This window comes from Chelonia mydas, chromosome 14 (assembly GCF_015237465.2).
Source record: "Chelonia mydas isolate rCheMyd1 chromosome 14, rCheMyd1.pri.v2, whole genome shotgun sequence".
In the NCBI taxonomy this organism is placed as follows: domain Eukaryota; kingdom Metazoa; phylum Chordata; order Testudines; family Cheloniidae; genus Chelonia; species Chelonia mydas.
Genome location: NC_051254.2, coordinates 43,873,029 through 43,886,438, shown reverse-complemented (window position 1 = coordinate 43,886,438; position 13,410 = coordinate 43,873,029). Strand labels below are relative to the sequence as shown.

Here is a 13,410-nt window from a genome sequence, read left to right as displayed (position 1 = left end):
ACACCTGGGTTCTATCCCAGCTCTGGGAGGGAAGGTTGGGAACAGCCCCCCTCACTCTGTGCCCTGTCCCTCTCCCCCTCTCTCCAGAAGTCCAGGTGCCCACCCCCATCCCCAAGACCACTGAGACCCTGGTGTGCGCCCTGGGCCTGGCCGTGGGCATCATCGGCATCATCGCGGGCACCATCCTCATCATCAAGGGCATGAAGATGAACGCCGCCCGCAACCCGCGGGGCCCCTTGGGAGTAGCTGCTGCCCGGGGAGGGCATCCAGCCACACCCACAGCCCCTCCCCCACCCAGCACCCACTAAGAGACCCCCCCCACACCTTTGGTGCCCCCCCAGCCAGCCACATCCCCTGGGCCCACCCAGCACCCCTTGGGGAGACCCCCACCTGCTGTGCCCCTCCCCAGCCAGCCCCCACTGTGTCAATGGGAGGCTCCATGGGGGTGCTGGGGAGTGGCCCCGATCCCTGCGAGCCTCGCGTCGGGGCCCAGGGCTCCTGGTAACTGACCCTCTTTGCCTTTCAGATAAACGCGGGGAGGAGCTGGGGCTCTATCCCAGCTCTGTGGTTTTTCCAAGGGAAGGGTTCTGGGGAGGAGGTATCTGCGAGCAGGGGGCTCTTTGATCTCACGGCCACAGCTGAGCAAGAACCAATGGCTGGCAGCTGAAGTGAGGCAAATTCGGACTAGCAATAAGGGACGCACGTTTAACTGTGAGGGGCACGAACCATTGGAACGGCCGACCCAGGGACGTGGTGGATGCGCCAGCCCTTGGAGTCGGTACGTCAGGCTGGGACGTCTCTTTCTAACAGACCCGCTCTAGCTCGACTACCAGACATGGGCTGGCTGCCGGGATCGCTGGGTGTGACTCTCTGGCCTGTGTTTGCAGGTGCTCAGACCAGATGCTCAGAACGGTCCCTTCTGTCCGTGGCAGCTCTGGCTCCATGACTGGGGTGCAGGGAAGAGGCCCCAGGGACGTGGTACCGACCGTCAGGAGAGGCCAGCAGAGCGCTCCTGGCGATTACTGCCCTGCAAAGCTCGCTCCTGTGCCGTGGCTGGGGTTACAGAACTAACAGCAACAGGGAGAGAGCCCTGGAAACACCAACGGGGGCGGGGGGCAGGACCCTGAGCTGCAGGGCAGCACTGCGGGGTGGAGACCAATGGGTAGAACTGCAGACTGAACAGTGGTGGGGCGGGCAGGGCACGGTGCCCGCAGGGGCTGGGGGGATTCAGAGACAGGGGTCGGCAGGGTCTGGGGCTCAGGGCACTGCCTGGAGAGTGGGGGTGGGTCTCAGGGGCACACTGGACAGGGTGTAGCAGGGGCTGGGCTCAGGCAGGGACCAGGATGTGAGGTTCTGGGGTTACCCAGCATGGGGTCTGGGGTTTGGGGCTAGGACTAGGGGCTGGCACACAGGATAGGGTGCGGAGGGGTCAGGGGTTACCCAGGTGAGGGGTGAGGTGCTGAGGGAGGAGCTGGATCGGGGGATTCAGGAGCACACAGGACAGGGTCCGGAGGGGTCAGGGGTTAGCTGGGGCAGGGGCTGAGGCTGGGGGAGGGGTTGGAATGGGGGGCTCAGGGAGGACACAGGATATGGTCTGGAGGGGTCAGGGTTACCCGGCTTGGGGGTGTAGGGCTGGGGGAGGGGTAGGAACGGGGGAGGTCTGGGGGCACACAGGACAGGGTCTGGGGGGGTCATCAGGGGTTACCCGGGGTGGGGGGTGGGGCTGAGGGAGGGGCTGGGATTCAGGAGGGTCCGGCAGGTCAGGGGTCACAGGGCTGCAGGGCACTGGTTGCCCTATGCCGGGGCGCAGGGAGGCTGCCGTCCCTCCAGCTGACTGGGATCTTTCTCGAGCTCGGGGCGCGCCCTGTCCCCTGGGCCGGGGATGGAGCAGGCACGGCTCATGCAGAGCCCGGACCCGGCTCTCGCTGCAGCAGTTTCACCCGGCAACCGGTGACCCAGCGGCCCCAGGGCCTGTGATTGGTGCTTCTGGATCCACACCCGGTGCACGGAAAGTCCCTAGCAAAGCCCTGGGTCCCGGGAGCACGTGCCAGGGAACCGAGCCTGGGAGAGTCCCTGGCCCCGGCCCAGCGTGCGGGATGGGGAGCAGCTCCCAGTGCATCACCGAATGGGGAGCGGCCCAGCCTAGAGACGCCCTGAGGGCAGCAAAGCCAGATAGGGCGGCTGGGCCAGCTCAGAAAATCCTGCATGGACCCCCGCTCCCCTCAGAGAGAGGGATCCCCTCATCTCACACCCACCCAACCCAGGGGCTCCTGAACCTTCCCTTGGGGAAAGGATCCCCCGGCTCACAGACCTCCCAGCCCCAGGGCTCCCCCTGACAGCTCACAGACCCCTCACAAGCCACGATTCCACAGGCATGGAAAAAGTTGTGCCAGGCAAGAAGCCATCCTGGTTAAAAGGAGATGTGGAAACAATGATCACACAATAAAAAATCAATATACAAAGGATGGAAAAAGGGGAAGTAAATGGCAACAAATATAAGTTACAAGTAAACAAATACAGGTGATCGATAAGGGAAGCTAAAGGATTCAATGGCCAACAGGGTTAAGGACACTAAGATGACATTTTAAAACATATTAGGAAAAAAATACCCCTTCTTCATAGAATTTCAGGGTTGGAAGGGACTTCAGAAGATCATCTAGTCCAACCCCCTCCTCAAAGCAGGACCAATCCCCAATTTTTGCCCCAGATCCCAAATGGCCCCCTCAAAGATTGAACTCATAACCCTGGGTTTAGTAGGCCAATGCTCAAACCACTGAGCTATCCTCCCCCAGGTATAGGTCCAGGGCTAGATGCAGCTGGTAAAACATTAAAGATGCAGAGAAGGCAGAAATGTCCCACAGCTATTCCTGTCTGTGTTTGGAGTGAGGCAGGAGGCTGGGTCCGTCCCTGAGGAAGCTGTGGATGGACCAGAACATTCACCGTCTCTAACAAAGGAGGAGGTGTTTGCTAAAATCGGACACTTTCACATCAACAGACCCAGAAAATTTACACCCAAGATCAGAGGAACCAGCTGAGGAGCACTCTGAGGGTAAATACAGCCCAAGGCGAGGCAGCCCATCTGGGCACCAAGAACGCAGGTTGTACCTGCAGGGTGGGGACTGCCTTGGAAAGCCGTGACTCAGAGACGGGCTCAGGGTCAGGGCAGATACCTGCCTCACCATGAGTTTTCAGTGCAGGGCTGTGGAAGGCGGGCTGAGGAGATCCTTGGATGTATAAGCAGGGGAATATCGAGTAGAAGCAGGGACGTGACCCTGCCTCTGTACGGTGCATTGGTGAGATCGCCAGAGATTGCCGTGTCCAGCGCTGGCGTCCACACTTGAAGAGGGATGTAGAAATGCTGGAGCGAGTTCAAAGGAGGGCCAGAAAAACGCTCCAGGTCCATGGGCCGGGTAACAACCCCTAGGAGGTGAGGCTAAAGGCTGAGGGGCCTGGTCACTGGGGCTAGGTCCTGACCCACAGACAGATCTGAGAGTGGGGCGGCTTCTCAGTCCTGCTGACAAAGGCAGAACAAGAGCCAATGGCTGGAAGCTGAAGTTAGACAAAACTCAGTTTGAAGTAGGGTGCAGTCTCCTAGCAGAGGGTGGTGACTGACACTGGAACAGCTCCCAGGGGAGGTGGGTGGCGATTCGCACCCTCGCAGAGTCATTGAAACGAGATGGGATCTCTGCGTAAAAGATTTGCTTTAATCCAGCCTCCCTACAGCCCGTGGAATGGGGAGGGGTCGGGCTGGGTGGGCCCCTTCTGGCCTTGGAGTCTGTGAATCTGGGGTTCCCGTTTGTCTCCTCCCTTCACAGGTCACGGGAGAATAGGGTTGCCTGCATTGCTCTTGGCATGCTGTAACACTCAGACAATGGCTCTCATCCAACCTCAGGCTTCAGGGCTTCAGCCAGTCACCTGCGGGGTCAGGAAGGGATTTGCGCCCCGAGACTCAGTTGGCCAGACATCTCTGGGGCTTTTCCTCTGAAGCGTCAGGGCTCAGCCCAGCTGGAAACGGGGCACTGCATGGGGGTGGGGGTGGGGAATACTCTGAGCGGCTCCAGAGACTCTGTCTGGCTCACATGTTGGGGGTCCCCAGTTTGGGGGCAGGGAAGGAATCTCTCCCAGGACAGACTGGCAGGGCCCTTGGGGAGTTTCCCATTCTGCTGTAGCGCGGGGTGTGGGTCGCCGGCTGGGATCGGGTCCCAGCCATTGCAGGGGTGTTGGTCCTTGGGGCCCCTCGGTCCCACCTGGGCTCTGGCTGGGGCCACATCAGCGTGGTCCCCCAAGGGCTGAAATGCCTTGGTCTGACCAGGCACCACGGACTGGCCGTGGGTCTCCGGCCTGGGCTGGGCTGCAGTGGGACAGGCCAGACGATCCGATGGTCCCTGCTGGCCTGGCTCTCTATGGAGCCGTGCTGGGGGCCTGCTCCTGGCGGGTGTCGCTCCCGGCCCGGGCCCCCCTGCGGGGGAGTCCAGCCCCGATTCACCCGGCTGGGCGCTGGCCCAAAGGCTGGGCCGGGCGCAGCGTGTCCGGGGGCTGGAGGCCGGGGCTCATTGGGGTGAGGGGACCCCGACCTTCGCCCTCCCCCCAGTGCTAGCCCCCAGCCCTGCCCCCTACTTCAACCTCCACATCCCAGTCCCCCCCCCGCGGGCTAACACCCCCTCCCTGGTTAGCCCCCCCATGGCTCTTGGTGCATCTCCACGGGGGCGGGGGTCCGTGTCCATGGCAGGGCTGGTGCGAGCGTCGGAACCATCCCCCCCGGGCGCAGTGTCTCCCCCCCCCCCCAATTCCCAGCCCTAGGGGCTTTCCCCAGAAGCTTCCACTTCACCTTGAACTCAAGTAACCCCCCTTTCCCAGCCAATCAGCGTGCGGCTCTGGGCAGCGTCATCAGTCTCCGGCAGATTCCGGCCGGGCCAGGCTGCGCTGGGGCAGGCTGAGCGGTGCAGCGGGGTGGTGGTGGGGGACGGAGGCCCCAGCTGGCGTTAGGGGGCAGTGGATCCCCCAGCCCCCCTCCCGCCCCCCGCAGGCTCAGTCCGGCTCCTCCTCCCCGGCAGGGAGCTGAGTTCAGTCGCCCTCTGAGCCCCAGCTCTGCGGGTCTGGTGGGTTACAGTGTGGGGAGGGGCTGGGAGCCAGGACTCCTGGGTTCTTTCCCCAGCTCTGGGGGTCTGGTGGGTTACAGTGGGGGGAGGGGCTGGGAGCCAGGACTCCTGGGTTCTTTCCCCAGCTCTCGGGGTCTGGTGGGTTACAGTGGGGGGAGGGGCTGAAAGCCAGGACTCCTGGGTTCAGTTCCCCCCTTTGCCCATACTGTGCTGTGTGCACTGGGGTAAATCCCTCCCTGTCTGGGGCTCCGTTCCCAGCTCTGACGTGGGGCTGGCGACCCCCCTGTGTCTTGTCGTCTTAGGCTGTAACCTCCCGAGGGCAGAGCCCGTGTGTCTGGGCAGCGCCTGGCACAACACGGCCCTGATCCCAGCTGGGGTCTGTGCAGCCCCCGGGGAGGGGACCGGCTGGCTCAGGGAATGGGGCACAGGCCCTTTCCCATCTGGGGGGTGGGGGGGAGCGGCCCCGATCCAGCCCCAGGTTTGGCTCTTCAGCTGCCTGCTCCAGTCACTCCAAACCCACCCCTGGGCCAGGTGCAGTCGGTTTGTACCATCCCGATTTCCAGCCCCAGCGGTTGATTGGTGCCCTCCAGGGCTTTCCCTGCACAGCCGGCTCCGGGCAGCAGGAGGTGCCGGACGCAGACGCTGAGCCCACGCACTGAGCTCTGGTCCTGGGGCGTTTGGGGTCGGCTCAGGCAGGTGTCTGGTGTAAACAGGCCCTTCGAGGGGCAGGAATCCCCGAGCGGCTCAGCCTGGCCAGGGGCCCCTCTAACCTGGTCTCCCGTCTCTGACAGAGGCCAGTCCCAGCTGCTCCGGGGGGCGGAGTAGGAACCCCACAGGGATGGGATAACCTGCCCTGGGAGAAGTTTAACCCCCCATAGCCGGAGTTCAGCTGCTGTCCTGCCGCAGGTGGTGTTTGCTCCCATCCCAATCCCTTATTAGCCATTACTGGACACCCTCACGGTCCATATACTCCTCCAGTTCTTGTGTGAATCCCGCTGAGCTCTCGGCCCCAGTGAGATCTTGTGGCAATGAGTTCCACAGGCCAGAGATGCATCTTTCCTTTTGCCAGCTTTACACTGGCCACGATTCAATTTCACAGACTGTCCCCTTGTTCTTCTATTAATTATTTCTAATACAGGGTGTCTGGAGGCCCCAAACTCCCTGTTGTGCCAGGGGCTGCACATACACCCCCAGACCAAGACTTCAGCCCCGCCCCTGTGCCAGGTGTCACGGAGTGTGGGGGAGTCCAGGCCCTGCACCCCTCTTCCTGGGATTCACTGAGACTCTCAGCCAGCCAGTAAAACAGAAGGTTTATTGGACAACAGGAACACAGTCCAAAACAGAGCTTGTGGGTACACCCAGGACCCCTCAGTGAAGTACTTCTGGGGGAGCAGGGAGCTTAGACCCCAGCCCTGGGGTTCCCTGTGTTCCTCCACCCAGCCCCAAACTGAAACTAAACCCACCCAGCAGGCTCTCTCCTGCAGCCTCTCTTCACATTCCTGGGCAGAGGTGTTACCTCCCCCTCCCCCTCCTGGCTCAGGTAACAGGCTCTCAGGTCTCCTGTCCCCAGGGCACATTCCCAGGTCAACACTCCCCCCTCCCTGCTGCGTCACATCGTCACACCAGGCACCATCCAGATTCCCACAACAGAGATTAAGGCCCCATCGTGTCAGGCGCTGCACAGACCCCAACTGAGACTGGGGCTGGATCGGGGCCAGCTCTCCATGGGGGAAGCCCCCAGCACCATGAGGCCGACCCCGGGTCCAGCGTCTCAGTGCTGGGGTCCCAGCGCGGGGGCCGAGCGATGCTGCAGACGCCCGGGGTTTCGGTTCCTCTCCTGCAGCCCCGCGCTGGGTGGAGTCCAGCCTTGGGGGAAGTGAAAGGGAGAAGCTGGCGGGTTCCAGGGCTCGGAGGGGAAGTGGCCCTGGCTGGGCGGTTCTCCCGGGCCAGGCAGCCCCATGGCGGGGCCAGTGGGGAGGGAGAAGGGACCCGCGTCACCCGTCTCCAGGGCAAGGAGAGCGCGGAGCCCAGGGCGCGGGCTGCTGGCAGGGCCCACGCGTCCCTGCTGGGGCAAACAGCCATTGCAACAGACAGGCCCCAGCATCAGAGCCAGCGGCCCCTAGAGGGGAACAGCCCCATAGCTTATTGCCCCCCCTCCCCCGCCCTCCGCCAGCCTGTTGGACTGGAGCTGGTGCCCTTAGAGGGGAGAAGCCCTTTCCCCACCCAAAACCAACCAGACACCCCAATTCCCCTCCAGCCTGGAGCCATTTGGTCACTCAGGCCTTATTCCTCTGCATTAGAAAGCACAGATGATGTGTGTCAGATTAGGCCAGGAGTCCTGGCCCCCGGCACCGCCCCCATGCTCTGTCCATTAGACCCCACTCCCCTCCCAGGGACGGGGCGAGAACCCAGGAGTCCTGGCCCCCAGCACCGCCCCCATGCTCTGTCCATTAGACCCCACTCCCCTCCCAGGGCCAGGGAGAGAACCCAGGAGTCCTGGCTCCCGGCACCGCCCCCATGCTCTGTCCATTAGACCCCACTCCCCTCCCAGGGACAGGGCGAGAACCCAGGAGTCCTGGCCCCCAGCGCCCCTCCCCCATGCTCTATCCATTAGACCCCACTCCCCTCCCAGGGCCAGGGAGAGAACCCAGGAGTCCTGGCTCCCGGCACCGCCCCCATGCTCTGTCCATTAGACCCCACTCCCCTCCCAGGGACGGGGCGAGAACCCAGGAGTCCTGGCCCCCAGCGCCCCCTCCCCCATGCTCTGTCCATTAGACCCCACTCCACTCCCAGGGCCGGGGAGAGAACCCAGGAGTCCTGGCCCCCAGCACCCCTCCCCCATGCTCTATCCATTAGACCCCACTCCCCTCCCAGGGCCAGGGAGAGAACCCAGGAGTCCTGGCTCCCGGCACCGCCCCCATGCTCTGTCCATTAGACCCCACTCCCCTCCCAGGGACGGGGCGAGAACCCAGGAGTCCTGGCCCCCAGCGCCCCTCCCCCATGCTCTGTCCATTAGACCCCACTCCCCTCCCAGGGACGGGGCGAGAACCCAGGAGTCCTGGCCCCCAGCGCCCCTCCCCCATGCTCTATCCATTAGACCCCACTCCCCTCCCAGGGATGGGGCGAGAACCCAGGAGTCCTGGCCCCCGGCGCCCCTCCCCCATGCTCTATCCATTAGACCCCACTCCCCTCCCAGGGCCGGGGAGAGAACCCAGGAGTCCTGGCCCCCAGCACCGCCCCCATGCTCTATCCATTAGACCCCACTCCCCTCCCAGGGCCGGGGAGAGAACCCAGGAGTCCTGGCCCCCAGCGCCCCTCCCCCATGCTCTATCCATTAGACCCCACTCCCCTCCCAGGGCCGGGGAGAGAACCCAGGAGTCCTGGCCCCCAGCACCGCCCCCATGCTCTGTCCATTAGACCCCACTCCCCTCCCAGGGACGGGGCGAGAACCCAGGAGTCCTGGCCCCCAGCACCGCCCCCATGCTCTGTCCATTAGACCCCACTCCCCTCCCAGGGACGGGGAGAGAACCCAGGAGTCCTGGACCCCAGCGCCCCCTCCCCCATGCTCTATCCATTAGACCCCACTCCCCTTCCAGGGCCAGGGAGAGAACCCAGGAGTCCTGGACCCCAGCGCCCCTCCCCCATGCTCTGTCCATTAGACCCCACTCCCCTCCCAGGGACGGGGCGAGAACCCAGGAGTCCTGGCCCCCAGCGCCCCCTCCCCCATGCTCTATCCATTAGACCCCACTCCCCTGCCAGGGCCGGGGAGAGAACCCAGGAGTCCTGGCCCCCAGCCCCCCTGCTCATAGACTCTAAGGCCGGAAGGGACCATTGTGATCATCTAGTCCGACCCTGGGCACATCGCAGGCCACAGCCCCTCACCCCCCCCTCCTGTAGCAGACCCGAACCTCGGGCTGGGTTACTGACGGCCTCGAACCGTGGGTTCAAGACATCGCATGACAGAGACTCCACCAGGGACACTAGTTTAAACCTGCCCGTGCCCCACGCCCCAGGCTGCAGGGGAAGGCGAACCCCCCCCCCGCCCCCCCAGGGTCTTTGCCAATCCGACCCAGGGGAAATTCCCCCCCCCCCCGACATCTGGTGACCAGTTAAACCCTGAGTATGTGGGTGAGACCCACCAGCCAGCCCCTCCCCAGACTCCCCAGCCGCCCTGGTCACTGAGCCCCCCCAGCGAGCAGAGCTCGGTGCGGGCAGCCTGGTTATCGGCAGGTGTTTTCCGGGGAGCGGGGACGCCCCTCGCTGGCTGCCACCACCTGGGCCGGGAGCCCAGGCCCCAGGAACAAGCCCATCCTTCAGGGTCACCGGGAGACGGCCCGGAGCCCGGCGGGGGCAATCGCTGCCAGGCCGGAGCGAGGGGGGATCTGACCGTCCATGGGCAGCCCCCGCTGTGCAGGCACCTGAGGAGGTCGGGGCGATCAGACCCTGTGTGGGTCACAGAGAGCTCTGTGCTCTCCCCGTGTCTGACACCTGCCCCGTGTCACGGAGTGTGGGGGAGTCCAGGCCCTGCACCCCTCTTCCTGGGATTCACTGAGACTCTCAGCCAGCCAGTAAAACAGAAGGTTTATTGGACAACAGGAACACAGTCCAAAACAGAGCTTGTGGGTACACCCAGGACCCCTCAGTCAAGTCCTTCTGGGGGAGCAGGGAGCTTAGACCCCAGCCCTGGGGTTCCCTGTGTTCCTCCTCCCAGCCCCAAACTGAAAACTAAACCCACCCAGCAGGTTCCCTGCTGCAGCCTCCGTCCACATTCCTGGGCAGAGGTGTTACCTCCCCGTCCCCCTCCTGGCTCAGGTGACAGGCTCTCAGGTCTCCCATCCCCAGGGCACATTCCCAGGTCAACACTCCCCCCTCCCTGCTGCTTCACATCGTCACATCTCTCCCCCCTTCGAGACTGAACTGAGCGGGGTCACTGTGACCAGTGACCTGGGGAAGTTCGGGGCCCCTCTCCGGGACAGCGCATCCGCTATCAGGTTGGCACTTCCCTTCACATGGACCACGTCCATGTCGTAATCCTGCAGGAGCAGGCTCCACCTCAGGAGCTTGGCGTTGGCTCCTTTCATCTGGTGCAGCCAGGTCAGGGGAGAGTGGTCGGTGTAGACGGTGAAGTGTCGCCCGAAGAGATAGGGCTCTAGTTTCTTGAGGGCCCACACCATGGCCAGGCACTCCTTCTCGATGGCCGCGTAGTGTTGCTCCCGGGGTAGCAACTTCTTGCTCAGGTACACGATGGGGTGTCTCTCCCCCTTTTCATCCTCCTGCATTAACACCGCCCCCAGTCCCGTGTCGGAGGCGTCGGTGAACACCACAAAGGGCTTGTCAAAGTCTGGGTGTGCCAGAACTGGGCCACTGACCAGAGCCTCCTTCAGCGCCCGGAAAGCCTCCTGGCACTGCTCGGTCCAGATCACCTTGTCTGGCTTCCCCTTCTTGCATAGCTCCGTGATGGGGGTCGCTATGGCGCTAAAGTGGGGCACAAATCTTCGGTAGTATCCTGCCATCCCAATAAAGGCTTGGACCTGCTTTTTGGTGTGGGGAGCGGGCCAGTCTCTGATCACCTCCACCTTGGCCGGTTCCGGCTTTAGGCGGCCGCTCCCCACCCGATGGCCCAGGTAAGATACTTCAGCCATCCCCACCTTGCACTTCTCCGCTTTGACAGTCAGCCCAGCCCCCTGGAGTCGGTCCAGCACTTGTCTAACCTGGGACACGTGGTCCTCCCAGGTCTGGCTAAAGACACAGATGTCGTCAATATACGCCACAGCAAAACTCTCCATCCCCCTCAGGAGCTGGTCCACCAGGCGCTGGAAGGTGGCCGGCGCTCCCTTGAGGCCGAAAGGCAGGGTCAGGAACTCATAGAGCCCCAGAGGGGTGATAGAGGCCGATTTCAGCCGGGCATCTGCATCCAGCGGCACTTGCCAGTAGCCCTTTGTAAGGTCCATGGTGGTAAGGTACCGAGCTCCTCCCAGCTTGTCTAGGAGCTCGTCCGGCCTGGGCATGGGGTAGGCATCCGATACAGTGATGGCATTGAGCTTCCGATAGTCCACACAGAACCGGACCGACCCGTCCTTTTTGGGGACCAGCACCACCGGCGAGGCCCAAGGGCTGGCCGATGGCTGGATCACCCCCAAAGCCAGCATGTCCCGGACCTCTCTTTCCAGGTCCTGAGCAGTTTTCCCGGTGACTCGGAAGGGGGAGCATCTTATCGGCGGGTGCGACCCTGTCTGCACCCGGTGGACAGTCAGATTAGTGCGTCCCGGCTGGTTGGAAAACAGCTGTCGGTACGGATGCAGCACCCCCCTGACCTCAGCTTGCTGGGCAGGGTGAGCTGATCCGAGAGGGGGATTGTTTCCAGGGGGGAACCAGCTCTGGTCCCAGGGAATAGATCTACTAAAGGGTCATCTCCCTGCTCCTCCCAATGTCCACACACAGCTAACACCACATTCCCCCTGGCATAATATGGCTTCATCATATTCACATGGTACACCCGGCGGTGGTGCGCCCGGTTCGACAGCTCCACCACATAGTTTACCTCATTGAGCTGCTTGACGACCTTGAAAGGGCCCTCCCAGGCGGCCTGTAGTTTGTTCTTTCTCACGGGGATGAGAACCATCACCAGATCCCCGGTGGCGTAGGCCCGGGCCCGCGCCGTGCGGTCATACCAGACCTTCTGCTTCCTCTGGGCTCTGGCCAGATTCTCCCTGGCCAGGCCCATGAGTTCAGCCAGTCTCTCTCGGAAGATCAGGACATACTCCACCACTGACTCTCCATCGGGAGTGGCCTTCCCCTCCCACTCGTCTCTCATCAGGTCCAGGGGGCCCCTCACCCTCCTTCCATATAACAGTTCGAAAGGCGAAAATCCGGTAGACTCCTGGGGCACCTCCCTGTATGCGAACAGCAGGTGAGGTAAGTACTTGTCCCAATCCTGCGGGTGCTGGTTCATAAAGGTTTTCAGCATCATCTTTAGCGTCCCGTTAAACCTCTCCACCAGCCCATTGGACTGGGGGTGATACGCTGAGGCCCAGTCGTGCCGGACCCCACATTTCTCCCACAAGCACCGGAGCAGGGCCGACATGAAGTTGGAGCCTTGGTCTGTCAAGACTTCCCTGGGGAACCCCACTCGGCTGAAAATGGTCAGGAGCGCATCTGCCACGGTGTCTGCTTCAATGGAAGCTAAGGGTACTGCCTCGGGGTAGCGGGTGGCGAAACCTACCACCACCAGAATGTATTTCTTCCCCGCCCGGGTCGTCTTGCTGAGAGGCCCCACGATGTCCATGGCCACCTTCTGGAAAGGCTCCTCTATGATGGGCAAAGGTCTCAAGGCCGCTTTCCCCTTGTCCCGGGCCTTCCCCACCCTCTGACAGGGGTCACAGGATCGGCAATACTGCCGGACCGTGGTAAAGACCCCGGGCCAGTAAAAGTTCTGTAGCAACCTCTGCCGGGTGCGCCGGATTCCCTGGTGCCCTGCGAGGGGGATGTCATGGGCCAGGTACAGGAGCTTGCGGCGATACTTCTGGGGGACCACCAGCTGCCTCCTGATCCCACAGGACTCCCCTTCCCCTGGGGGAGCCCATTCTCGGTACAGGAACCCCTTCTCCCACAGGAACCTCTCCTGGCAGCCTCTCCTCATGGTCCGTCCCACACTGAGGTCGGCCAGGTCCCTGAGCTTCTGCAAGGAGGGATCTTTCCTCAACTCGGCCTGGAACTCAGTGGTTGGGGAAGGGATGGGGCCCAGTTCCCCCTCAGTGGTCAGGTCTAAGGCCTCAGCCTCTCTGAGCCGTGCCCCTCGGCGCTCCCTCCCCACCAGGGTAGGGTCCTGTGCCTCCGGTGTGGTACCCTCCCCAAGGTCAGGGTGCAGTGCCCCTCGCCGGCTCTGGCTACGGGTCACAACCAGAGCGGTCTGGGGGTCGCTTGGCCAGTCCTCTAGGTCTCCCCCCATCAAAACTTCAGTGGGCAAATGGTGGTGTACCCCCACATCCTTGGGGCCCTCCTTGGCCCCCCATTTCAGGTGTACTCTTGCCACGGGCACCTTAAATGGGGTCCCACCCACCCCCGTCAGGGTCAGGTAGGTGTTGGGCACCACCCGATCTGGGGCCACCACCTCGGGCCGGGCCAGCGTCACCTCCGCCCCCGTATCCCAGTATCCATTGACCTTCCTCCCATCCACCTCCAGGGGAACAAGGCACTCTCTCCGGAGGGACAGCCCCGCACCCACCCTGTAAACTGAGCACCCTGAGTCCAGAGCCTCTAGCCCTCTGGCGGGGCTGGCTGGGGGTACTCTTCCCTCCTGAGCAGGTGGCAA

The 13,410-nt window shown here is 63.0% G+C and overlaps 2 protein-coding genes across 3 annotated transcripts in view; one reads left to right on the top strand and one right to left on the bottom strand.

Moving 5' to 3' along the window:
* The window catches only part of LOC102929303 (HLA class II histocompatibility antigen, DR alpha chain), a 56,311-nt gene that overhangs the window by 18,120 nt on the left and 24,781 nt on the right, over positions 1-13,410 (top strand). The window contains exons 4-5 of one of the 2 annotated variants that reach the window (XM_037913772.2): positions 88-238; positions 527-559. In XM_037913772.2, the coding sequence (XP_037769700.1) occupies positions 88-238; positions 527-530 (155 nt within the window). In that variant the 3' untranslated portion in view covers positions 531-559. Of the gene's footprint in view, positions 1-87; positions 239-526; positions 560-13,410 lie in introns of those variants that run through there. The other variant, XM_037913771.2, reaches the window with a different exon arrangement.
* The window catches only part of LOC114018492 (HLA class II histocompatibility antigen, DR beta 5 chain), a 161,702-nt gene that overhangs the window by 129,121 nt on the left and 19,171 nt on the right, over positions 1-13,410 (bottom strand). The gene's annotated exons all lie outside the window — the stretch shown is intronic.